We start from the raw sequence: 26,734 nt of genomic DNA, 5'->3' as shown, positions 1-26,734 counted from the left end.
TATCTTCACGTTTGAGGGCAAGGCAAAATAGGGCCTTCTCAGTATCTGCTCACAGGGTTGGAGTTCCCGTCTGATAGGAGTTAGGTGGGCCTCCCTCAGTATCTCCTTCCACTGTCAGGCAACACATCTTTTATCTTCCGCACAAACTTTTGCAACTGACTTAGGTGCCAAGGGGCTTTAAACAGAGCAGGTGGGCGGTGTATTTTGTTTATTAATCTCTTCAAAGCACAGTTCAAATTCAGTTGTGTTTTAATATTATGCAATGTTCATCATCATCTTGTGCCGTTGAGTCAATTCTGATTTACAGTGACCCTTTTTCAAAGTTTCCTAGGTAGTGAGTACTCAAAGGTGGTTTATTATTCCCTTCTTCTGTGGGCGCCCTGGGATTGTACAGCTTGCCCAAGGCCGCACAGGCTGGCTGTATTTACAAAAGTGGGGAACTGAACTCCCAACCTCCGGCTCCACAGCCAGAGACCTAAACCACTGAGCTATCCAGCCAGCTTTTAATGCTATAATTTTTTCAAAATTATGATGTCTTACACCTTCTTTGGATCTCACTGTGCTCACAATAAAATCCAAAGAAGGTCCCGGTTTGGGACCAAAGCAGGAGAGAAATCCAAAACATTAAGAATAAGAGATATACTGCAGGATTGCTCCTCAGGCAAGACTCGGCCCCATTTTTTGCACAGAGCATTCATTTTGCTCCCTGCAGAAGAGAAGCTGCAACTTCCTCTCTCATACGTACACACAATCCCCTCCACCAGGCTTTTCGAAACTGTAGCCTCCTTCCCGTCGTATAGTGTGCAAGTGTTAACAAAAAAGAGAGCAGTTTCTCAGAGCAAAAGGGGAAGTTGCCACCCCATACTTATTTCTATTAGATATATGTACGTACAGTAGAGGCGAATACTTTAGAGGAAGAGCGGTCTCTGGAGCAGGACCAAACGGAGCAAAGACGGTGCCTCAGGACCACGGAGCCATCCGAAGGGAAGACTGAGAGAGAAAGCAATGAACCCACAAGGTACCTTCACTAGAGAAGCTGTCTCGGGAATAGGAAACACGGAGCTAGGAAAGGGCATTAGGAGAGTATCTTTGCTCAGGAAGCTGTTGCAGGAAGGAAATTAGAGGTCCAAAAGTGAAAATGTAATTTTACTTAATTTTATGATGACTACTCCCAGCATCCGCTACCCGCTGGCCATGATTTTTGGATGCTTTGGGAGTTGTGATCCAAAAGAACAGCTTTTTCACAGCTCTGGGATTGATGTAGAAAGAAGCTGAGTTTGGGAAATGAAAAGCAGTGGCCGTAAATGAGCAGAGAGACGCACAGCAACACAGAGGCACATAAGGTGCGGCAACAATGAACAAGGATACATTTAGAACAATGGTTCCCAACCTTGGGTCCCCAGATGTTCTTGGACTACAACTCCTAGAAATCCTGGCCAACACAGCGAGGTGTGAAGGCTTCTGGGAGTTTTAGGCCAAGAACATCTGGAGACCCAAAGGTCGAGAATCACCATATAAGAAGCATCCTAACAGAAGACCCAGAGAACCAAGTGTGTGACAGGAAAATATCTAGACAAACGTGCCAGCTGAGCCCTCCTAAAACCCATGACATTAGCAAAAATTTGGAAGGCTAATGCTTATGTGCTTTGCATGGAAATCAGTCTGTAAAGCTTCTCAAGGAGCAGCAATAAAACTTCCATGTCTGCTAAGGTCCACCACCGAAGCATAGTGAGAATTAAAGAGTTGGCAGCTTTAAAACTTCCATGTCTGCTAAGGTCCACCACCGAAGCATAGTGAGAATTAAAGAGTTGGCAGCTTTCAATTTAACTTTTTACCTCTGGCCCTGATGCTCCAGTCTTCATATCTCCTGGTCAGCGTTCATTTTGTTGTTGTTTGGTTGCTTGTTCAGCAAATTTCTACCAAGCCCCCTTATTCAAGACAAATGGTGTGGGATGATTGGCATTGCCACAAAAACAGGGTCTGGGGGCCAGAGAACATCACAGCCTGTTACGTGGCTGCCTCGTCCAAAAGGGGGCTGAAAATAACTGGGCTAAAGATTGTCTGTATTCAGAAAGATGCATATTGTCTTTTTTGCATCTGTCTTTAAAAAAAATTCTCGGCACAAAGAGTAAAGTCTGAATTTCTGAGGAGAGATACAGCTTTCCTCTCTGACTTATTATGAGGATCAGAGAGATGCAACACATAACCTTCCAGATGCTTTGGACAGTTCTTGTGTGCCATTGTGTCACTTCAGAGTTAAGGTGACCCTAATCAAGATTTATGAGATATTCAAGCTGCTACTTTATGGAAAGCCCTGCCCAGGGGGGATGTACCGGGCTTCCCACGAAGCATTTTGTAAATCGATAAGAACATACTCATTCAAAGAAGATTTCTGGGATATTCTTCCCTCATGACAGCCTGCCGTGACTGTATTATTCTTGTTGTTGCTTCGACTGTTGTCTCTCCCCTGTGCTTCGTGGTTATTGTTCTGATCTCATGTTTGATGGGTGAGAGGGTGGTGTGTTAATATGTTTTTATCTATGTAAACCACTCAGAGTAGTAGCATGCCACTAGATGTGTGGTAAATACATTCAATAAATAAACATTCAATAAAGGAGTGGGTTTACCCGCGCCGCAATACCATCAGTGAGTTTCCATAGTCAAGCAACAATTTGAACCCAAATCTCCTGAGGCCTAGTGTGGTTCTCTTCCCACTACATCACAAGGATCTTGATTACAGGGGGCCATAAAGATGCCCATGAACACATAGCAACATCTGGACAGAAGCCGCCTCAGCCAAGGCCGACCTGGTTGCTATTAATGAGATGCATTCTCTTTCTACTTAAATGACAGCAGGTCGTTTCCTCTACGTCCACATAAATCAGCATGTGCAGATTTTAATACAAACTTTGTCCTGAGTACACCCTTTTTTCTGGTGATCCATTACTTATTTTGGGGGGGGGGGTCAACCCAACCTCCTCCCTCCATATCATTTAAAAACTCCCACACACACACACCTGCCATGGTGTCTCATTCCAGTTGTTGCTTTTGGCCTTGCCTCATTTCCTCTTTTCCCCCAAGGATTGGGGGCTGGGCAGAAAAAACGCAGCGTCAGGAAATTTGGTTAAGTTCCTCCTGCTTAGCTAAGTGATCCAGAAGTGACCTAAAAGCAAAAAGGTCACTATATGTATTTGACAGCTATATATTCCCTCCCCCCCCCCAAAAAAAATCAGGAGACAGCATTTCAAGGAGGAAGCACAGGAATTGGGAGCCTCCAGAAGAAGGCATTAACAGAGGTGAAGGTGGAGGAAGTTGTGGTTATTGCAATGGGTGCTCCTTAACCTTTTCTTTGTCTACTAGGAGGAAAGGCGTTTGGAGTGCTGAAAGCCCAACAAGAAGAATTTCTGGACTCCCTTAATAAGGTAAAGGATGGCCCTAGACATTTTGCGGTTCTTCTACCAGGTGTATCTATTGTAACCAAGGCCAGCCATGTTATTTTGCCACATAAGACACAAACATCTCACATAAGTACCCCGCTCTCCATCCACCCTAAAGGAAAGACATAAGAATAAAGCATTAAATCATAAGATATGGGTGAGGTGCCAGATGACTGGAGGAGGGCTAACGTTGTCCCTATCTACAAAAAGGGCAAAAAGGAGACAGCTGGGAACTACATTCCAGTCAGCCCGATATCAATCCCAGGAGAAATTCTGGGACAGATTATAAAGTGTTCACTATGCAAACATCTAGAAAACAAAGCAGAAATAACTAGAAGCCAACACGGATTTGTGAAGAACAAATCCTGCCGGACTAATCTGATCTCATTTTTTGATCAGGTAACCTCCCTGATAGACGGAGGGAATGCTGTAGACATAGTATATCTTGACTTCAGCAAAGCTTTTGACAAAAGTGCCCCATAATATTCTAATTAGCAAGTTAACTAGGTTGCGCTGGATATAACAACTGTCAGGTGGATACACAGTTGGCTACAGAATCATATTTAGAGGGTGATGATTATAGATGGGGATATTCGTATATAAATACAAATATCCCCGAAGCAGCTGGACCTACAAAGGGTCCAGCCCCCAGGACTGGACTGTCCACTCATGTTTCTTCCTGCAGCGCCGGTCCCGCTCATCCTGCCAATGGTGCCTTCTCCTCCACTCTCTTCCCGCTCAGCTGGCCATTCAGCAGCCATGCAGGGAAACTTGACCTCCCGCCCTCTGCCTGGAGTGGCAGGACGAGTGGGACTGGCATCTCGGCAAGACGTGTGAGTGGGCAGTATGGTTCCAGGGGCCAGACCCTCATTAGGTCCAGTTGCATTGGGGATATTCGTATACGAATATCCCCATCTCTGGTGATGATTCATGGCTCCTTCCCAAACTAGGAAGAGGTAGCGATGTGCCCTACCACCCATGCAGCCTTGACAAGCTATGTGCTCCCAAAGCAGTGGTTCTCTCCCTTGGGTAATCCTGATGTTCTTCAACTGCAGTTCCCAGAAGCTTTCACCACCAGCTGTGCTGGCCGGGGTTTCTGGGAATTGCAGTCCAAGAACACCTGGGTTACCCAAAGTTTGGGAACCACTGTCCCGGAGCACCACCCAGAAGAAGGGAAGAGTAAAACATTTTATTGATTGATCTAAAATATTTTTATCCCACCTTTTTCCTTTAAAGAGGACCCAGGCTGGCTTACATAGTTAAAAACACAATTTTAAAGGCTAAAAACAGTAAATTATTCAAATACTTGACAAAAATATAAACCCTCCCATTTTAAAACCTCATGGCAAAGTCACAAAGGAGCGGTCTATATGCAGAAGACCTTGGCAGCATGGCCAGCTTTCTCAGTTTTGACTTGATGGCATATCACTTATTCAAGTATATTTAGGGCTGCAACTCCAAGGCTTCACAGTATATGTGTCTAGAACTGCAGCGTAAACCAACAATGACAGCATAATTTTGTTTTTCAAGGATCAGATAAAATAAATTTAAAAGGACATGACAACAGATTGCAGGCTGGAATTATTCTGTCTCCACCAAAAATCAGTGGTGATTGGATTAAACCAGGTCCAGCCAGAAATGGTGGTAAAAGTTACTTCTTTTGGACCACCAGTCCTAAAATGCCCCAGCTGGCATGGCCAGTGGTGGGAATTTTAGCCTCTGCGAAATATCTTTCCAAGCTTTGGCTACTGCAATTCTCTTAGAATGCAGCCCTATACAGTGGACCCTTGACTTACAGACGGCTTGACTTACAGACTTTTTGAGTTACAGACTTCTCTGGCCGCAAAATTTAGATTTGACTTGCAGACTGAGATTTGACTTACAGACCAGAAAAAACCCAAAATGGAACAAAAACGGCCTGTTACGGGATTAATCAGTTTTCAATGCACTGTAGCTCAATGGAGACTTGACCTACAGACTTTTTGACCTGCAGCCACCGTTCCAATACAGATTACGGTAATTCTGTAAGTCAAGGGTCCACTGTACTGCCTGGACTGTATTTTCCCTGCCTTCCCTGAACCTTTCTTGACCTAGGAAAAAAAAAGAAACAAAATATCCCCCTCTAGTGGTTGAAGGAGGAGTAGCAGCTTCCCATTAATTTCTATGGACAGAAAAGAGCAGATACGGATCAAATGGTTTTCAATGCATTCCTATGGGAAATGCAGATTTGACCTGAGAACTTTTTGACTTGAGAACTGCCTTCCAATACGGATTAAGTTCTCAAGTCAAGACCCCACTGTATATGGCTATGAAGACAGCCATCTATAGGGCTGCATTCTAAGAGAAACTCCATGAGTTTAAGTCGGACTTCCTTCCAGGTAACAGAATTGCTACTTCTACATTATCCCTTTTAATGTTGTAACTGACCGTGGACAACAGTCCTGTTCATGGCAGCCTACGAGCGATTCCTTTCCTAACCACTTCCCCTCACTCTTCTTTCTGCAGGAATTCTTGGATGACCCAAAATACAGCACCGACGAAGAGCTAGCTGGAAAATTAGAAATATTTAAGAGTAAGCATTTTCACTGGAAGGCTTTGGAAAATGGGAGGGGTGGGATGAGAGAGACTGGACTGGACCAACATGCCGAGGGGTGGACACGCAGGTGACCAGATGCCATCCCAAGACATCTCACTGCCTGAGCTTCAGCATCAAATAGTGCTGATAACAAAACTTGGCCACATTATTTAGGCATTTGTGATGTTGTTATGTTCTGTCAACGCACTCCAGAATTACGGCAAGCCAAGCAGGGTTTTTGAGGCATGTGAGAAGTTTGAAGAGTAATTTACCATTACTACACATCCCCCTCCAGTGACTTTGCATAGGAGAACAGGGATTTGAACCCAGCCCTGCCCCAAGTCTCCGTCCAATGCTCTATCCATTAAATCACACTAGTTCTTTCAGCACAGGAGGCAGAAAATCTGAGCAGCGCTATCTACCCCTAGTACAAATACAATAAAAGCAGAGAAAGTAACCACATGCCACCCTCTCACAATGGTGCAAATCTCTTGCTTGAAACAGCTGCCACGTTCTGCCTAACACTAGAGTGGATTCTGTTGGTGCCCAATTCCATGTGATTTCTCTACGGGCACCTCTGTGTACCATTCCTGAGGATGTTTTCAAATAGTTTCCCACTGAGAATCAGGAACTGACTTAATGAGACAGTGGCTGAAATCCTGTTGCACAGTTACTCAAACTGTGTAACTCTTCAGTATAAATTGCTGTAAGTTAAGGCATCTCTGTAGACTTTATCTGTTGCACACTGAGTTCCACAACTTGGTGTGCAACATATAAAGCCCATTGATATTTCTGAGAAAGGTCAACAATCCCCTTTGAAACAATGGCTGGGCAATTCTGGAACTACGAGAACTTGTATAGTTCAAATTTTTTTAAAAAAAATTCTAAGCTCTAGATATGATACTGGACTAGGGAGATGATGCGTGGGATGGACCAGCTTTTAGCCTTTCAGATGCAGTTGCATTTCAACTTCACAAACCCTTAGCACAATGGTTCCCAACCTTCTTGGACTTCAACTCCCAGAAATCGTAGCCAGCACAGCTCCTGATGAAGGCTTCTGGGAGTTTTGATCCAAGAACATCTAGAAACCCAAACCTGGGAACCATTCCCTTAGTACCTCCTGTTCCAGTTGAGGCTCATGGGTGCTGAAGAGTTACCCACCCCCAAGGCAAATTTTATGCCCGACCTAGCAGGCCAATGACTGTGATCTTGCCCTTACCTTTCTCGGTTCTTTTTTGTAGAGAAATACATGGAATTCGACCTCAATGCACAAGGTGATATAGGTGAGTTTCTTGGTGTGTTGTGTTCATACATGTATATGCAGGATCTCTCTATGCCATAGCCAACCTCGCTCTATAATTCTTGTTGTTGTTATTGTTTAGTCATTCAGTTGTGTCCGACTCTTCGTGACACCACAGACTAGAACATGCCAGGCCCTCCTGTCTTCCACTGCCTCCCAGAGTTTGGTTGCTTCGATGACACTGTTCAACCATCTCATCCTCTGTCATCCCCTTCTCCTCTTGCATTCACACTTTCCCAACATCAGGGTCTTTTCCAGGGAGTCTTCTCTTCTCATGAGATGGCCAAAGTACTGGGGCCTCAGCTTCAGGAGCTGTCCTTCCAGTGAGCACTCGGGGTTGATTTCCTTCAGAATTGATAGGTTTGTTCTCCTTGCAGTCCAGGGGACTCTCAAGAGTCTCCTCCAGCACCACAATGCAAAAGCATCAATTCTTTGGCAGTCAGCCTTCTTTATGGTCCAGCTCTCACTTCCATACAACACTACTGGAAAGACCATAGCTTTGACTATGCTGACCTGTGTCGGCAAGGTGATGTCTCTGTTTTTTATGATGCTGTCTAGATTTGTCATCACTTTCCTCCCAAGAAGCAGGTGTCTTTTATTTCGTGGCTGCTGTCACCATCTGCAGTGATCATGGAGCCCAAGAAGGTAAAATCTGTCACTGCCTCAATTTCTTCCCCTTCTATTTCCCAGGAGGTGATGGGACCAGTGGCCATGATCTTAGTTTTTTTTGATGTTCAGTTTCAGACCATTTTTTCCACTCTCCTCTTTCACCCTCATTACAAGGTTCTTTAATTCCTCCTCACTTTCTGCCATCAGAGTGGTATCATCTGCATATCGGAGGTTGTTGATATTTCTTCCGGCAATCTTAATTCCGGCTTGGGATTCATCCAGTCCTGCCTTCCGCATGATGTATTCTGCATATAAGTTGAATAAGCAGGGTGACAATATACAGCCTTGTCATACTCCTTTCCCAATTTTGAACCAATCAGTTGTTCCATATCCAGTTCTAACTGTTGCTTCCTGCCCAACGTATAGGTTTCTCAGGAGATGGATAAGGTGGTCAGGCACTCCCATTTCTTTTAGGACTTGCCATAGTTTGCTGTGGTCCACACAGTGTGAAATGAGTGCAATTGTACCGTAGTTGGAGCATTCTTTGGCACTGCCCTTCTTTGGGATTGGGATGTAGTGTGGGGGTGCCATTCCCAAGGTTACTAAGCCACATGGGTGTTGTAGTGTAGAGAAAACTCTCCTAGCATCCTGTGGCTGCTTCTGAGGGGAGGAGCTGCCACCATTCTTCCTCTTTCTCATTATCATAGCGAGCTTGCCATAGAGGCCTTTCCTTAGGCCAATCAGAGGGCTTGATTCCCCCAGACCAATCCTAGTAACATGATGTAACCATTGTCTTATCTGAGCCCTGTCTACTATCTGTAATGCTGTCACTACCTGTGACCTTGTAATGTTAATAAAAGAGCAGTCTCCTGGGGGCGGGGCAGAGAGAGAGACGGACAGAGAGAGAGCCAGAAGAAGCCAGACGACTTCTCATTCTGCTTCCTTGCTGAGTCGCCCACCAGGAGCACTGCTGGCAGACATCCATCTGTGTGTGTGGCTGACTTCTTTAATCTATTGCTAAGAGACTCTTTGCTATCCATTATCTGGTGATCACCACAAAGCCCATCAGCCTGCTCATTGCCTGAACCCAACAATGTAGACTGATATTTTCCAATCCTCTGGCCACTGCTGAGTTTTCCAAACTTGCTGGCACATTAGGTATAGCACCTTAACAGTGTCATCTTTTAAGATTTTAAATAGTTCAATTGGAATGCCATCACGTCCACTGGCCTTGTTGTTAGCCATGCTTTCTAAGGCCCACTTGACTTCACTCTCCAGGATGTCTGGCTCAAGGTCAGCAACTACATTGTCTGAGTTGTCCGGGATATCCAAATCTTTCTGATATAATTCCTCTGTGTATTCTTGCCACCTCTTCTTGATGTCTTCTGCTTCTGTTAGGTCTCTCCCATTTTTGTCCTTTATCATGTCCATCTTTGTGCAAAATGTTCCTCTAATGTCTCCAATTTTCCTGAAAAGATCTCTGGTTTTTCCTTTTCTGTTATTATCCTCTGTTTCTTTGCACTCTTCATTTAAGAAGGCCCTCTTGTCTCTCCTTGCTATTCTTTGGAAGTTTACATTCAATTTTCTGTAACTTTCCCTTTCTCCCTTGCATTTTGTTTCCCTTCTCCTCTCTGCTATTTCTAAGGCCTTGTTGGACAGCCACTTTGCTTTCTTGCATTTCCATTTATCTTTGGGATGGCTTTTGTTGCTGTCTCCTGTACAATATTACGAACCTCTATCCAAAGTTCTTCAGGCACTCTGTCCATCAAATCTAGTTCCTTAAATCTGTTCTTCACTTCCACTGTGTATTCATAAGGAATTTGGTTTAGATTGTACCTGACTGGCCCAGTGGTTTTCCCTATTTTCTTCAGTTTAAGCTTGCATTTTGCTATAAGAAACTGATGATCAGAGCCAATTCCTGCAGATTTGCAAAAGACACACAGCACTCGTTCTCTCTTTCTTCATTACACGCCAATCTTTCCTTCCCTCCAATGAGTTCAAGGTAATAAACACAGCTCTCCTCCACTCCACTTTATCCTTATAACAACCCAGAGAGGTCACTCTAGTTGAAACACAGTCAGTAAATTCCACAGCTTAAGATACAACTACAGGAAGAGGCGGTCCCAGGTTGATCTGGGTTGTTTCGAAACTTCCTACAGCAGTTAAATCCCTGTTGTCAGTCGCTCAGCATGTTTTATTATCCCAGGCAATTTGGGGAACGAGAGTCTACATCACACTGAAATCACTACAGTTCTCACAAGTCACCCACCCTCCTCTTTCATTAACACTGCTATCTTCCCTGACTCTTTTTTAAAGGCAAGTGACATACTAATGAATTGATAAACTGTGAAACTACAACACTTATCTGACAACTGGAAAAGTGAAATTAAAAAAAATCCTGAATAGACATACATGCATGGAATTGAGCTATGCTTTGCAGGCCTGAAAATGAATATATAAGGACTCACTCTTGAGCAGGCTGCCACCAAATAGAACTGTGCTTTGTATTCCTAGTGGTGAACTCTCCCAAAAGGCAACCACCGTGTGTGCCCAATCTTCTTCACTTTGGCCTCAGGATCCCAATCCCACCTGCTGTTGGAAAACCGTCCTTGAGGTCCTCCCTCAACTGAAATTTGACAACCCCCCCCCCACACACACACCACCTTAGCTATAAAATGTTCTCCCTATTCAGAGCAGAATGATTCTGGGCAAAATGAACTTGGCAGACGGTCGCTTTCTACAGGTTTCACGACATCTCTTCCTCGCACCTGCCAGATTTATGGGCTGCCAGTTTTGTCAGGGGAAATCATTTTGAAAAACAAAAATACACCTCAGGGACCTCAGATCATCATGCAGAGACTAAAGCCTGAGAATAAATATTTGGGTAACCTCTGACAGAGCAGAAGAAAACCTATTATAAAATTCTCAGAGACCAGGTGCCTAAGAAATGTAAACCTCAAACATCCTTTTTCTGCAGCTGTCTTGGATTCCAGCGAGTATAAAGACCTTGGAAAAGTTTTTTTTAAAGACTCCAAGATTAAAAACTTCCATCCACATACTGACTGAAGATGCGGCAGAATGTAGCCCAAAAAAGTAATTTTTTCATACTGTGCTTACTAAGCTTAAGATCTTTTTTAAATTGAATTCAGTGGGTTACTCGTTATGTTGAAGCCATCAGATTTTTTTTGTCCCATTTGCGAAACTAATTGGTTGTGTTGCATGTTACCATCAAGTCCCAAAAATACAGTACCGGAAGCGCCTCCCTGGTGGCCAATTCTGGTACTGCACCTCAAAAAATGCAAAAGAGAAAATAAAACTACAGTACTGCCTTGCCACTTAAGATTGGTAAGAGGATGGCAAGAAAAACCTGGAAAATCCCTCTCAAAATGGCCTACAAATAGTCCTCAAATGTTATTTCTGAAAGCAGTTACAAAATCTTACCTGTTAAAAGATAACTTCATCAGTTCTTGCTATATTGTAACCACGTTATAGCCTATTACCTAAAAAAGTAATTAGTTGCAGATAACTTTGCTATGTAACTTTATTACAACCTTTTCCTCGCTAGGCAAGATGATAACAAATTTATTGGCACTTGCCTCTATTTTGCCTTCCTGTTTAAATACTCTCCGAGGCTCACGTAACTTAATTCGTCAAGAGTTATTTTGCATTGCTTTCTTCCCCTTCCAAGATATCATGGCCCTGAAGCGTATGTTGGAAAGGATGGGTGCAGCCAAGACCCACTTAGAACTGAAAAAGATGATCACTGAGGTGACAGGAGGGATGAGTGAAACCATCTCCTACCGAGACTTTGTTCGTATGATGCTGGGCAAGCGATCAGCCATCTTCAAAATGTAAGTGCTAAAGGGGCCATCTCCATCTCATTCTGCCTAACTGTAGGGCCGGCCCTGGCCGAGGTGTTCCTGGTAGGGTTTCCAAGCCCAGAAAGGGAACAGGGCAGAGTCACCTCAACTAGAAGGAGACCCATTAGAAGGCTGAGACTGGGGGAGTGGGGAAAGTAGAGGTCACATACAGTAGAAGCCCCATATCCACTGGCTCAGTATCTGTGACTGCACTTATCCATGATCTGAAAATGTTAAAAATATTAAAAGAAAAAAATTCCAGAAAATAATCAATTCCACATGTATGATCAGAACTGGCCACTAGAGGGAACCAGAGACTGTGCTAGGAATTGTTGGTGTTGAAAAAAATATGGTCTCTAGTCCCCTCTAGTGACAGGTTCTGGTAAGGCATGCAATATATATATTGCTTTTACCACATTATGTATAGTGTTTGCTATTATCCAATAACATATGTGGGGCTTGAAACCAATCCCCTGCAGATACAGGGTCCCACTGTACTTAGAAATAAAAGCACAGAGTCACCCTACCAGTCAAGACTTGATCATTGGTTAGATGAGCCAATGATCTGACTTAGCGTAAGGCAACATCCTACATTTCTGTGAAAACTAAGGTCTCAGTCCAATTGGTTGTCCCAGCTAGAGCAGAGCCACTGAAATTGTTGCATGGTAAGTCAACTTGTATATACCTCATATTGATTCAATAGGTCTACTCTAGTGGGAACTTGCAACTGGATTTAAGCCAGATAAATTGTGCTGGATTAAGAAAATGGAATGCCACGAGCAGGGGTGTCCTTGTGTTGTGAACAGTGACACAGATAAGGGCTAGAGCAATGGTTCCCCACCTTGGGTCCCCAGGTGTTCTTGGATTAAAACCTCCAGAAGTCTTCACCACTAGTTATGCTCGCCAGGATTTCTGGGAGTTGTAGTTCACGAACACTGGAGGACAAAATCCAGGCCCTGGTGGCACAAGAAGAGGCCTAAAGGCCTCCAAGGGAAGAGGAAGGGATGGTGGCAGCAACAACCAGGTCCTCTACCAGCACTTACATAAAGCAGAAAGACATGCTGGGGCCACCGCACAGCACGCTGGTCCCTGTAGCATTATAGCAACTTTTGTTTTCATATGTGTATGTGTGTGCATGTGTGTGTGCATCTGTGTACACACACACACACGTGCATGCATACATAGCTAAAGATGCTCCTTTTATTTCTCTTACATTTAAAATACTAATAAACAATATATATAAGATAAAATAATGTGACAAAATGATGCTTATTCACAAAGCCTGGAAAAGCTGTGAAGAAAGGGAGAGCCTTCCACATGCAACTCCATCAGCCCCAGGCGGGACAACCAGGGGTGACAAAGAAGGCGCCATCAAACAAGGTCTAGACAGCCAGAGGCTCCCCATCCTTGGTCTAGTAAACAAGGTCTAAAATTAACTCCATGGTCTAACAGCACCTAAGTGGCACCACTACTTCTCTTCCCATTGGTGGGATAGCTCAGTGGTTTGGGTTTCTGGCTGAGGAGCCAAAGGTGGCGAGTTCAATTCCCCATAGTGCTTCCCGAAAACACAGCCAGCCTATATAGCCTTGGGCAAGCTGCACAGATCCCGAGCTACCCCAGAAGAAGGGAACAGCAATCCACTTCTGAGTACTCTCTACCTGGATTACTATAAATTCAAATTAATTTTACAATGATTCTTTCATAATTATTTCTCTTCACAGAATTCTGATGTATGAAGAAAAAGCCAAAGAGAAGGATGAAAAACCATCTGGCCCCCCTCCAAAGAAAATAATTGCAGACCTTCCATAAATACATCCAAGTTCAAAGAAAAGAAGAGTTTAGTTTTCTTGGTTACAACTCCTAGCATTCTCTAGCTAGTAGAATGCGAACTATGTTTCTTACCTCTGAAAGTTCCAACAGCAGAACAAGAATTTAGGGAGGGGGGAAAAATCCCTAAACTATATCAAGAAATATTATTTTTGTAAGGAAAGTAAAATAATGTAGAGTGACACCCCAAAGGTTTCTGTATTTCCTAATTGATTTTAATATAAACCAATTAATTTAGTTCTTCGGCTCCTCACAAGAGACACCTTAGGACAGTAGTCCCCAACCTTGGGGCTCCAGATGTTCTTGGACTACAACTCCCAGAAGCCTTCACCACCACCTCTGCTGGCCAGGATTTTTGGGAGTCGATGTCCACGAACATCTGGAGGCCCAAGGTTGGGGACCACTGCCTTAAGACTCTCAAAATATGCACAACCACAAACTCACCATCTTTCTCTACGGTTTTTGGAAAGTTTTACAGAACCAGTGAAGAGCCACAAGACTGGATGCAGGCAAAGAGGAGGTGGGGAAGGGGATCCAGACACCTAATGAGAGATTGGCATCACACGAATACCTGTCAAAAGTCTAGAACAGAAATGAAGAACATGTGGCCTTCCAGAGTCTGTTGGACTACAACTCCCATTTTCCATAGGTAGCAATAGTGACGGACAACGGGAGGTACAGTCCACATTTTTGAGGACCTCACATTTATCATGTAACTAAGCAATCACTCTGTGGGAATAAATGCTGTGATTTCAGCAAGCCAGCATGGTTTCCAAGGGAGCAAATCATACAATGTCTATGAATCTCTCTTTCTTTCTCTTGCTCTTTTTATAGTAGACAGAATTGAACATAAGAACATAAGCCGAGCCCTGCTGGATCAGGCCAGGGGTCCATCTGGTCCAGCTCCCTGGATCTCACAGGGGCCCCACCAGATCCCTCTGGGAGCACACGAGACAACTAGATCCCTGTCTCGTGATCCCCCTCCCCTGCATCTGGCATTTAGAGGTACCTTCCTTTGAAGCCTGGAGATTATACATCCCCATCATGGCTTGTAAAGAACAGATTTAAGGAACTAGATTTGGTGGACAGAGTGCCTGAAGAACTTTGGATAGAGGTTCGTAACGTTGTACAGGAGGCAGCAACAAAAACCATCCCAAAGAAAAGGAAATGCAAGAAAGCCAAGTGGCTGTCCAACGAGGCCTTAGAAATAGCAGAGAGGAGAAGGGAAACAAAATGCAGGGGAGATAGGGAAAGTTACAGAAAATTCAATGCAGACTTCCAAAGAATAGCAAGGAGAGACAAGAGGGCCTTCTTAAATGAACAATACAAAGAAATAGAGGAAGATAACAGAAAAGGAAAAACCAGAGATCTGTTCAGGAAAATTGGAGATATTAGAGGAACATTTTGTGCAAAGATGGAGATGATAAAGGACAAAAATGGGAGGGACCTAATAGAAGCAGAAGACATCAAGAAGAGGTGGCAAGAATACACAGAGGAATTATATCAGAAAGATTTGGATATCCCGGATAACCCAGACAATGTAGTTGCTGACCCTGAGCCAGACATCCTGGAGAGTGAAGTCAAGTGGGCCTTAGAAAGCCTGGCTAACAATAAGGCCAGAGGAGGTGATGGCATTCCAGTTGAACTATTTAAAGTTTTAAAAGATGATGCTGTTAAGGTGCTACATTCAATATGCCAGCAAGTTTGGAAAACTCAACAGTGGCCAGAGGAATGGAAAAGATCAGTCTACATACCAATCCCAAAGAAAGGCAGTGCCAAAGAATGCTCCAACTACCGTTCAATTGCACTCATTTCTCACGCTAGCAAGGTTATGCTCAAAATCCTGCAAGGTAGGCTTCAGCAGTATGTGGACCAAGAAGTCCCAGAAGTACAAGCTGGATTCCGAAGGGGCAGAGGAACTCGATACCAAATTGCTAACATGCGCTGGATTATGGAGAAAGCCAGAGAGTTCCAGAAAAACATCTACTTCTGCTTCATTGACCATGCAAAAGCCTTTGACTGTGTGAACCACAGCAAACTATGGCAAGTCCTTAAAGAAATGGGAGTGCCTGACCACCTTATCCATCTCCTGAGAAACCTATATGTGGGACAGGAAGCAACAGTTAGAACTGGATAGGGAACAACTGATTGGTTCCAAAATGGGAAAGGAGTACGACAAGGCTGTATATTGTCCCCCGGCTTATTTAACTTATATGCAGAATACATCATGCGAAAGGCTGGACTGGAGGAATCCCAAGCCGGAATTAAGATTGCCGGAAGAAATATCAACAACCTCCGATATGCAGATGATACCACACTGATGGCAGAAAGTGAGGAGGATTTAAAGAACCTTGTAATGAGGGTGAAAGAGGAGAGTGCAAAAAATGGCCTGAAACTCAACATCAAAAAAACTAAGATCATGGCCACTGGTCCCATTACCTCCTGGGAAATAGAAAGGGAAGATATGGAGGCAGTGACAGATTTTACTTTCTTGGGCTCCATGATCACTGCAGATGGAGACAGCAGCCACGAAATTAAAAGACACCTGCTTCTTGGGAGGAAAGCGATGACAAACCTTGACAGCATCTTAAAAAGCAGAGACATCACCTTGCCAACAAAAGTCCGAATAGGCAAAGCTATGGTTTTTCTTGTCGTGAAGTATGGAAGTGAGAGCTGGACCATAAAGAAAGCAGACCGCCAAAGAATTTATGCCTTTGAATTGTGGTGCTGGAGGAGGCTCTTGAGAGTCCCCTGGACTGCAAGGAGAACAAACCTATCAATTCTAGAGGAAATCAACCCCGAGTGCTCACTGGAAGGACAGATCCTAAAGCTCCAGTACTTTGGCCATCTCATGAGAAAAGAAGAATCCTTGGAAAAGACCTTGATGTTAGGAAAGTGTGACGGCAAGAAGAGAAGGGGCCGACAGAGTATGAGATGGCTGGACTGTGTCTGCGAAGCAACCAACATGAATTTGACCCTACTCTGTGAGGCAGTGGAAGATAGGTGGGCCTGGCGTGCTCTGGTCCATGGGGTCACAAAGAGTCGGACACGACTAAACAACGACGATGGCTTGTAACCTGCAATGGACTTTTCCTCCAGGAATCTATCCAATCCCCTTTTAAAGGCCAGATGGCATCACCACATACTGTGGCAAGGAGTTCCACAGACTAACAACATGCTGGGTCAAAATATATTTTCTTTGGTCTGTTCTCACTCTTCCAACAGTCAATTGGAGTGGATGTCCCCTGGTTCTGGTATTGCATGAGAGGGGAAAAGAGCTTCCCTCTATCCATTTTATACAACTCCTGCATCATGTTAGGCGTCTCAATCATTTCCCCCCTTTTTCTCTAAAGAGCCCCAAACGCTGTAGCCTTTCCTCATAACGGAGGTGCCCCGTGTAAGAAGGTTCGTTGTTTACCTTAGGCTGTCCCTCTTCAGGCAAAATAAAAGATGAGTCAGGATTATTATTAAAGGAACGTTTATTAATACAACTTGTAACTTCTTTGTTTAACTCAACAGAACTATATAATGACAACTGGGGAGGAGAACACTCCCAAAACCACATAAGAGATTTCTCGTTGTTGCTATCTTTCAATAATAAGTTTTGGCTGACTTCTCCTGCTGGGTGGGTGGTCTCAGATACCCACTGCGGACCGCGCATATGGTCCCGCAACATGGGTGGCAGGACCATTCTCCCTCTGTCGGTTTCTCTTTCACTGTGGCTGGATCTACTTGGTGTACATGACGCTCCGGACCCCTGCCCTTCGGGTAGACTAATACCGTCCATTCCTCTGGGCTTAGTCTCGGTATTATGGGCCTCACTTTATCTTTGGCCAGTATCTCTTCTCCTTCTTCATCTACGTTTGTTGACGTTCTCTTTCTAGGCACGGAGAATACCTAAGTTTCTTTATCTTGTTTGTTATGTTTTTATTAATAACGGTCACTTTCTCAGTCTCTTTAGACAAACCACCTTCCTCAGTCGTCAGAAAGACATCTTTCCCCTCACACCTCTTAGCTCCTTCTTTTCTCCTCCCTTGGTTGTTTCTAACCGATTTAACCGCCTTTCACTCTCGTGGCTGTCTCTGTCTCGTGTCATCCCTATCTCCTCTGCACGATCATCTTCCTTTTCTCCGGCTCGTGTCTCTGTCTCTTGCTCTTTCCCTTGTTCTCTCCCTATTTCCCATTCTGATCTTAGCGTTTCCCTTGTTTGTTCTACACTAGGTGCTTGAGTGCTAGGCTCATTCTCTGACTCGTCCTCACACCCCAGCCCAGTCATCATTTTAGTCACTCTCTTCTGCACCTTTCCCAGTTCCACAATGTCTTTAAAATTTAGAGGTGCAGCGATCAGAACTCTATGCAATACTCCAGGTGCAGCCTTATCAGCATTTTGTACAATGGCAAAATTGTACAAAAAAATGTTGGCTGTTTTATTTTCCATCCCCTTTTTAATGATCCCTAGCATGGAATTGGCCTTCTTCACTGCCACCACACAATGAGTTGACCCTTTCATCGAGCTGTCCACCAGCACACCAAGATCTCTTTCCTGATCTGCCATGGACAGCTCAGAACCCATCTGCTGATAATTAAAGTTTTGATTTTTTGCCCCAATGTGCGTTACTTTACATTTTCTTATATTGAAACACATTTGCCATTTTGATGACCATCCTCCCAGTTTCAAGAGATCCTTCTGGAGCTCTTCACAATCCCTTCTGGTCTTCACCATCCAGAAAAGTTTTGTGTCAGCTACAAACTTGGCCACCTCACTGCTTATCCCTGTCTCCAGGTCATTTATAAATAGGTTGAAAAGCACCAGTCCCAGGAAAGATCCCTGGGGCACACCGCTCTTCACCTCTCTCCATCGTGAAAATTGCCCATTGACACCTATTCTCTGTTTCCTGGTTCTCAAACAGGAATTGCTAGGCTAAGAGATCAGCAGCATGGCATGGGTGTAGTTTAACTTCATTTCAGCCAGGTTGCCTGTACAGCAGGACGTCCTTATCCACAGGATCAGTATCCACTGATTCACTTAACCACAGTCTGAAAATATTAAAAATATTAAAAGAAAAAAACCTAGAAATACCGTATGTATATTTCTGAAGAGGAAATTACCAGGAGTGGCCACTAGGGGAAACCATGCAACCTTACAGCATTTGCTAGAGAAATATACTTCCACAAAATCATTACCAGAATTGGTCAGCAGAGAGAGCTAGACAACCATATTACACATAGTGTTTGCTATTAAAGTAGAGTTTGCTATAATCTGTGTTTTTCAGCATCCATGGGAAGGGACTTGGAACCAATCGTCCACAGATACGGGGCAGAGTGTGTGTGTTTCCTGTTGTCATTTTTCTTCTCCTCCAGACTAGCAACATGTAGCTACATCGACATGGCTACTCCAGTTGCTGCTCTCAGCCCCCAACCAGATTCAGCTAATGGTGAAGTATGACAGAAGCTGCCATTCAACAACACCAGAAGAGCCACAGACCCCCAACCGTCCAACCCTCCCTTGGTCTAGGGTAGCGAATGCAAATGCAGAGCCCTCTCTGTGGGCGCGCGAGCCATAAGTTGCTGGATCGCTACCCCCGGCAGCCAAACCTCGGGAGGCAGCTGCAGTGCTAGCGCCATGATAGGTGGCGGGCCAGGATCCAGAGCAGCTGACGCTGGTGGCGGCGGACTGGCCAAGCTATAGGCAGTGACAGGGTTGGGCCCAACTGGAAGTGGATCCGGAGTGGGATCTGGAGGCATCTCCGTGCCTGGGGTTCCCACTTCCGCCACCACTTCTTCCGCCGATGTCCACCTTCCGCTGGGTTGGGAGTTTTTTGTTCTGTTTTGCTTTGTTTTGTTTTGCAGTTTGGGCACTTGGGCTCAGAAAGATTCGCGATAACGAGGCTAGGGAATGTACCCTTCGGTGGATTTTGAGCTCTCTGTGATCTGAGAAAGAAAGAAGTGACAAGTGAGATATTGCAAGGTTATACTGTATACTTGAATCCCATGTTGTTCGGCATCTTTAAAATAAGAAAGATGAAAGAGCAGAGTGGGTGCTCCTCGTATTTGCAAAAAACATAAAAATGGCCAAAAGGCAGGGGAGAGATTTGGGGTGATCTTCATCAGCTGGAAAACAGCCCTAATCAACAAAAATTTCAGAGAGTGAAATGTAAAGATTTGGAAAAAAAGTATCAGAATGGACATTAAAATTAATGTGCAATTAACTCCTTTTGCTTCCAAGATTTCCTCACAGATATGTGTGCGTCAAGAAGCTTTTAAACGTGTTTTTAGTATTGATTTTATTTACCATTTTTAATATTATACTTGCTTAATTCTTTTTAAATATTAGAATACCGACTGTTCTTAGCTTTTAAAAATTGTCTTTTTAATGATATGGTACGCTGGCTTGGGTCCCTTTAAGGAGAGAGGCAGTGTAAAAATATTTTAAATAAATAAAACAAAAAAGGAAGCCACATGCAAGAGAACTTCATGAATCAATTTCACAAATTTTTCATGAGAAGACTCACTGGAAAAAGACAAGAATTCATGGGAAAGGTGAAGCTAGCAAGAAAGCAGAAGAGCGAGTATGAGATGGACTGACTAAAAAAATGGAATCTTTTAAGTGTCCACATTCCCAGGGTATTCAAAAAGTCAGAGACGGACCTAACGACACATAAATAACAACACTTTTACATACATTAACCTTCCATAATCGATGAAGCTCAGTATACTTACATTGATCGGTCTGCCAGACTAGGCGGCATCTAGAGGTCCTGGACTACAAGCTCCATCATCCTCAGGCACCAGGGTTGATAGGAGTTGTAGTCCAACATCTCTGCTGAAGGTATCCGGGCGGGGTGAAAGACGGGCACGGATTCTCACCCATGAACATCACTCTACCCGATCGCCACTAAAGCCTAATACAGTATTTTATCGGAATCCCTAAGTCCTCAATGGATCTTCGTCTTTAAATGCACAGAGAGAGAGAGATCTTCTCCGCCCATTTAATCCACCCATTGGAAGCGATGCAGCGATCGACTCCTCGCCCTCCCGCTACACCTGCCCGCCGAACTCGCCCAAGCCCCGCCCCCTTTCCCGCTCTCAAAATCCCTTCCTCCGGGTTTTGTCCCTTTTAGCCCCTCCTCTCACGCAGCGTGGAGGGGCGGGGCATAGCCGCCGCCGCCGGGGCCTGGGACCCGGATGGCCGTTTAGTCGGTGCTTAGACGCCGAAGCTGCCACATCGGGGCTTGGACAAATTACAAAACAGGCGGGGGGGGGGGATAAAGTAATCCGCCTCCATCCTCCGTCTAGGACGCCCTTCCGCCCTCGGGAAGCTCGTATCCGGAGAGAGCGGACCGAGCCCGATCCGACGAGGTGGGTATAGGCCTGGTTCGTTGCCAGGAAGCTCCCAGAAAGCGGCGCTGGTTGCGAGAGAGTAGGTCAGGTTGAGCCGGCAGAACGTTCGGGGCCTCCGCCATCTTGTCCCCCCTGCTTCATCCTTGTGGGCTCTTCCCAAAACGGAATCCGGGGCCATCCGCGGCTTGGGCCTCCTTCGCCCTTCCCTTGGGTCAGCCCTGCTTTTCCCGCAACGCTTCCTTTGGGGGCTCCCGGTGGGTATTTGCCCTCGTCGAGGGGAGCCTAAAAGGGGTGCCTAAAAGGTTACCCCAGAGCGAAAACCCTACAAAAAAAGAGAGAGGAGCGACGAGGGCGGCTAGAAGAAAGGGGCTTTTGACCCATTGTTAGCCACCCCCCAGCCCCGTTTTGTCCCCCTCACAAAAAAAAAATACAGGGGAGGAGAGTCTAGAAAGCCTTCCCGGAGAGAAGGAGCCGGTCAGAGAGGCCTGTAGGAGTTTCAAGGTTCAGGTAGAGTTCAGTTAAAACCCCCATTTTGCGCGCGCGCCCCCCCCCCGCCGTCTCTATGGAGGAGCAGGGAAGAAAAATCCCCTCACCCTTGTATGATATATATGTATGTGTGTGTGTTTGGTGATGGGGGGGTATGTGGGCCGGTGTGGAAATACAAATCCAGGGCAGACCAGAAGCTGGTGCCACAGGGAGGAGGGCAATCAGAAACATGTAATTGAAATGCCGAGGACCCATGTTTAATACTGTTTAGAAATGCTTTGAATTTATTGGGAGGGGGGGTTTAAGAGGGATTGGGATGCCCTCTGAATAATCTTGAGGACCAAAGAGGTTGCCTTATTATCTCACCCCCCCCCCCCCAGAAAATACGGCTCTGGTTCTTTCTGGCTGATGCCTTTTAAAAGAGCGCAGACGAATGCCTGAGATGACATCTAAAATGGAAAACAAAGCGAGGGCAGGGTGTTCATTTCTTCCATTAATTTATTTCAGAAGTGTAAGGATGTCCTGGTGGGAGAGAGCTTTTTCTTTATCTCTCTCTCTCTCCTCCTCCAGTCTTTGGCCACGATTTGCACCATTAGTGCACCAGGGTTGAGTTTGAGGCATCTCAGATCCAAAATGCCACTGTTTTCTTTTGGGGGGGGGAGGCGAGGAATCACTTTTCCACCCCCAGCATATCTTCAGTGCCAAATCGCCATTTGAGATCTGGCACTGCAACCAGGAGAGTCTGTTCATCAAGCCCCATCCTAGGATAAAGGACCTTCAGATTATTATTTTTTGTTTCAAAACAGCAACAAAGGACTAGAAAATTCCAAACCTATTGGAAAAAAAACCTGAGCCATTGCTTGGTCTAATCTCCTTGTGTGTGTGTGTTTTTTTTTAAGCATGCAGTTGTAAGTGCCCCAAGGTTGGCTGTGTATGGTTTAAATTGCAAATTTCGAAATCCTTATCTGCCTTTATTTTTTAGCTAATATTTAAAATATAGGTATATTTTAAGGGAGAACAGTGAACATCGAAATAGATGAGGGAGAGGAGGTGTGGCAGGTATTTAAAGATTTTGGGCAGCTTTACTAAGATAGCAGGCAAAACGGCGCTTTTGGCTACCCATTCTAACACTCCTGCAAATTGAAGATAGGTTTATTCCCAATTTGAAGGAAGTATACTGTATCCCACTAAATGAAGGCAGTGTTAGTTACTGTGAAGTTACAGCCCTGTTAATTGTGAGATGAACCACTTGGGTTCTCATAAAAACCATTTGACTGCAATTGAACTTAAAAATCTGGACCTGTGTTCAAGATTGTTGCAGGGTGTCATTGTTTTTAATGGCTTTGAAGTGGTAGTGAAAATATTGACGTGTCTGTGCTTGAGTGCCAACAGCAATGCCTGGTTTTATTTTGTTTTTGAAATCTAATTGAGAGAGAATCTTTCTGAACCATTCCATTTGAGGGCGATGAACAACACTTCTTTGAGGATACATAGTGCTGAAATGTCTGTAGGAAAGGGGGAAGAGAGGCTCTTTCCTTTACAACCCTGTGCACCCTGAACATAAAATCCATTGTGCGGAGGGAAAGAATCTCCTCTGCCTTCTTTGGTTAGCAAATATTAATCGGCTGGCTGTTGTGTGCGTGACCATTTGTTTGTTTCCCTTCCTTTTGAATAGAACTGCCAGAATTTTGCCTAAAATCAGAGTTCACATTTCCTGGAATTGTAGCAAGAGAGAGGGATGAGGGTGATTTGCGGGTGCATGCTGACACACACAAAAAAGGAAGCTAATATGGCTCCTTTTCATGTCAGAACCATTGGTCTCTGAGTAGGGTGATTTTCAAAATGCTGGGTGTGTTTATGCAGCAAAAAGGGTACCTCCCTCTCACCCCCTAGCTCAAAGAAATGCCCCCAGAACCTGGGAGACAAGCGGAGAGCTTTTTTTTTTTGGATGAGTGTCTACAGTGCCCACAAATAGATTGTGATAAATGAATAGTGAGGAGTTAAAATGGCTAAATCTTCCATTGCATGAGAAGTGGGTTTCCCATTTATTTTCCATGTGCCCTAAATAGCAGGGCAAATTTTAAGTGTTGCTAATGCTAGTTGTGAGGAAAAGGGAGGATCCAGCTTGTTGGGGAATATTCTTCTCTTCCCCCCCCCCCAAAAAAAAAATCCTGGTATAGTCTTGGATCTCAGTTAAAATGGTTAGGAGGGGTGGATGCAGGGGATGGGTGTGAGCATGCAGCCTATAGAGGTGTTGGCTGTTTGTTTCCCTGCTTGATTCAAAACCATCCTTTAAAATGGTTGCTGGCGGAAGATAATCTCATTTTCGTGCCCTATTGGAATGGTGTGATTTTGAAAGGCTTATTTGTTCTGTTGAAATGACTTGCTTTTTCCCAATTAAATAAATGCGGATTGCTTTTCTGAATGTGGTTTCAAACGAGGAGCATCTTCACTGATTTTAAAGTCTGCTCATCTGTAATGCAGCTTCAAGATCCTGCAGATGAACTGAATATATTAATAATTAATGGTTGCTGATTCGATATTGCTTTGGAGCTGAGGGTCTTTCCCCCCTTTTTTCCTTTCAAACTCTTAACAAAATAATTACATTTCATTTTAATCACTTAAATACGTTAGAATCATGTAAAACACGGATTTCTAATAAAATGGTTAGAGGCATGGTATACAATTAAAAGTGGAATAGGGTGGGAAAGTATGTTCTCAAAAGGCTGTATAAGTAATGGACGCAAAAATTATCTACTGCTAGTGGGATGCTAATTTTAAAACAGCTGCTGGCTTGTTTTTGCTCAGGTACCATATCTGTTTGTGCAGCGCTGTGGGAATTGGACATTTTAGGTATACATTATGAAGTGAAAGTACGAAGGGGATGGTTATTTAGAAGCCTTTTCAGAAGATTAAAGGAATATGAAGTACAATCCTATTAAAACTAACTAAATCATTTAAAAAATCAGCGGTAATCAAAGAGATACAGTCTATTGTATGTGATGAGATGAAAATCTTTTGCTGTTTCAGTTCGAGGGTGGTCAGAATTATTTACAAGGGGTGGTGTAAATCTATTCAGTATTTGGCATGGTGATATAATACTGTGATCCTAATTAAGATAACTGGGTCTCATTGTATTTAAGTCATTTCTATGTGCAATCAAACTAGTATAGAATATATGTAAGGGGCATCTGCACAATGAAATGGCTGATGGGCAAGTAGGTCCAGGCCTGATCCAGCTGTGGTCAGATACCACACAACAGTACTGATCAGTTGTTTTACAGTCAGAACAGGAGGTAGGCTGTAGAGCCATCCGCGGTCCCCCACATATTTGTTGTTGGTGATAATCTGCCTGAAAGCAATCCAGTATTGGGTTATGGATCAGGCCTTCCTAGGAGATAATTTTACAATATCAGTTGATTTAATTAGCATTAAACTTTGCATTTTTGGAGGGACTAGATTCAATATCTCTTAAATCTTCTGTTTAAAAGCTGAAGATGCTCAAAATCTCTTTTAGTGAAATAAAATGAATACTTAGAAGAGCCACGTTACTTCAGTGCTGATTTGCTTTTTCTTATACATAATATATGATAGGCATCCTTGATTAACTGTGATCCTAATTTGTTGAGGGGAGTGGTGGGTTGATTTCAGTGCAGCCATAGTTTCTAGTGGTACCGGTATTTATAAATGGGCATGACTTTAAGTGACCATTAGAATAACACTAATCATTGATAGCACTTACAGTGGTATTCTGATGGTATGGTACTGTTCAGAGTTTTTTTTACTAGAGGTCAGCACATTACAGATAGACTTGTAATCAAGTGTAATTATGATGTAGATGTTAAGAGGCCTTAACAGTGACATGTGACAGATAATGGATTAACTACCACTGAATCTGAAATATATTCCTCTGTGAATAAATTAACATATGTCAGAGATTCCATCGTTCTGTTTCTGATTTCCTCCCTTCCAACCCCCATTTTGCCTTTTCGCTGAGTTAAATTTTACAAGTAACACCACCAAGGTACATAGCTACCACTGTCATTGTAAATAGTATTACTAATTTTCTTTTTAAAGAAAAGACTAGCTGAAAAATGTAATCTGTCATGCTTTTCTGCTGTGGAGTTTGGTTGGTGGGCCAGTTTCATGGCTGAACTTGAACTATAGTTGAACTCTTTGTGAAAGTAAACTTTGTAGGCCATAACAGAGATGTGGGTAATCATGTCTCTAGACTGAACTTGCTAAGTGCTTAGTTTGTTCATATTTTCTTAAATCTGTTTGAGTATCTGGTAGTCACTGAGACCCAGATTTCTTCCTTACCACCCTTGTGTCCCCAGGCATCCTTCCCTCTACACCAGTGGTCCCCAACCTTGGGCCTCCAGATGTTCTTGGACTACAACTCCCAGAAGCCTTCACCACCACCTCTGCTGGCCAGGATTTCTGGGAGCTGAAGTCCAAGAACATCTGGAGGCTCAAGGTTGGGGGTGGGTAGGTTTTATTCTCCAACCCAGCAGCCTCCAGTTACTGTAACTTCCATAATCCAGAGCCAGAATGGACAGGAGTGGGAGTTGGAGTATAGCACATCTGGAGAACACCAGATTATTGGGGGCTGCTCTCTACATTGTAGCAAGCTGATAATATTGTGTCTGGGTGCACTTTTGAAGAGCTGAACCATGGGGAGCCTAATCATATAAATTTTTTCCAGTAAAATTGGTATCTTGAGTGCTAACACAGTGAGGAGGGTATTCAGCTGTACATTCCTTCAGTGTGCAGTTACATTTTCTTTACCAAGCGTTCATATGTTCAGAAGATATTTTGCCCAGTTAATCAGATCCTGGAGACAAATGGGAAAGGAAACCTTTTGTTCCATGTTTGTACATTGCTGGCTGTTCAGTTGGCAGAATACTGGGTTAAATTCACAATGTCTCTATGGGGTTGTTTGATGATTAAGAAGAATTTAATTGTGATTTTTCATCTTAACACCTTTCTTGGAGCGCTTGAATATGTTCTCAGCATTCCATGGACTAGATGCCAAATTGTTGATGAGCTTCTGCTACAAGCCAGATTCTGAAATAGAAGTTCTAGAGTGACGGTAGACTTCTTGCAAGCCTTCTCTTAGGGTCTGAACATCAGTGGTCGCGAGAGCCAATCCTGTCACAGTCATCACCGCTCAAAACAGACTGTTTCTCTTGTTCTCTCTGTCTCAGGAATCTCAAGAGAAACGGGGGGGGGCGAGGTTAAAGAAAAATCTTTATCTTACTCTTGCTTACCCATCTGTTGGTTGATACATTCTGTCAAG

General features: G+C 44.0%; 2 protein-coding genes and 1 long non-coding RNA gene across 4 annotated transcripts in view; 2 read left to right on the top strand and 1 right to left on the bottom strand.

Annotated features, from left to right (window-relative positions):
- Window positions 1-682: 682 nt before the first annotated feature.
- Window positions 683-14,396, top strand: AIF1 (allograft inflammatory factor 1). Its single transcript, XM_020811145.3, has 6 exons — window positions 683-1,018; window positions 3,361-3,422; window positions 5,943-6,009; window positions 7,254-7,295; window positions 11,610-11,772; window positions 13,503-14,396. The coding sequence occupies exons 1-6, from the start codon at window positions 1,006-1,008 to the stop codon at window positions 13,588-13,590; spliced, it is 435 nt and encodes a 144-aa protein (XP_020666804.3). The 5' UTR covers window positions 683-1,005; the 3' UTR covers window positions 13,591-14,396.
- Window positions 14,397-16,100: 1,704 nt separating this feature from the next.
- LOC144587553 (uncharacterized) lies at window positions 16,101-20,718 on the bottom strand. The gene is made up of 2 exons (XR_013542697.1): window positions 20,329-20,718; window positions 16,101-19,539 (listed from the first exon to the last, which is right to left on the bottom strand). It is a non-coding gene; the product is annotated as an uncharacterized LOC144587553 (long non-coding RNA).
- An 86-nt stretch (window positions 20,719-20,804) lies between these two features.
- PRRC2A (proline rich coiled-coil 2A) overlaps window positions 20,805-26,734 on the top strand; it is a 55,436-nt gene continuing 49,506 nt past the window's right edge. Inside the window, exon 1 of one of the 2 annotated variants that reach the window (XM_072989040.2) lies at window positions 20,805-20,967. The gene's annotated coding sequence lies outside the window, so the exon portion shown is untranslated. Of the gene's footprint in view, window positions 20,968-21,303; window positions 21,457-26,734 lie in introns of those variants that run through there. The other variant, XM_072989041.2, reaches the window with a different exon arrangement.

The sequence above is a fragment of the Pogona vitticeps genome, chromosome 2 (assembly GCF_051106095.1).
Source record: "Pogona vitticeps strain Pit_001003342236 chromosome 2, PviZW2.1, whole genome shotgun sequence".
Classification (NCBI taxonomy): domain Eukaryota; kingdom Metazoa; phylum Chordata; class Lepidosauria; order Squamata; family Agamidae; genus Pogona; species Pogona vitticeps.
This window is presented reverse-complemented; position numbering and strand designations above follow the sequence as displayed.

Bases quoted from the DNA above. Each gene is read 5' to 3' on its own strand.
- AIF1 (XM_020811145.3), top strand. The intron at 7,296-11,609 runs GTGAGTTTCTTG...TCCCCTTCCAAG, and splicing joins CAATGCACAAGGTGATATAG to ATATCATGGCCCTGAAGCGT. The intron at 11,773-13,502 runs GTAAGTGCTAAA...TTCTCTTCACAG, and splicing joins CGATCAGCCATCTTCAAAAT to AATTCTGATGTATGAAGAAA.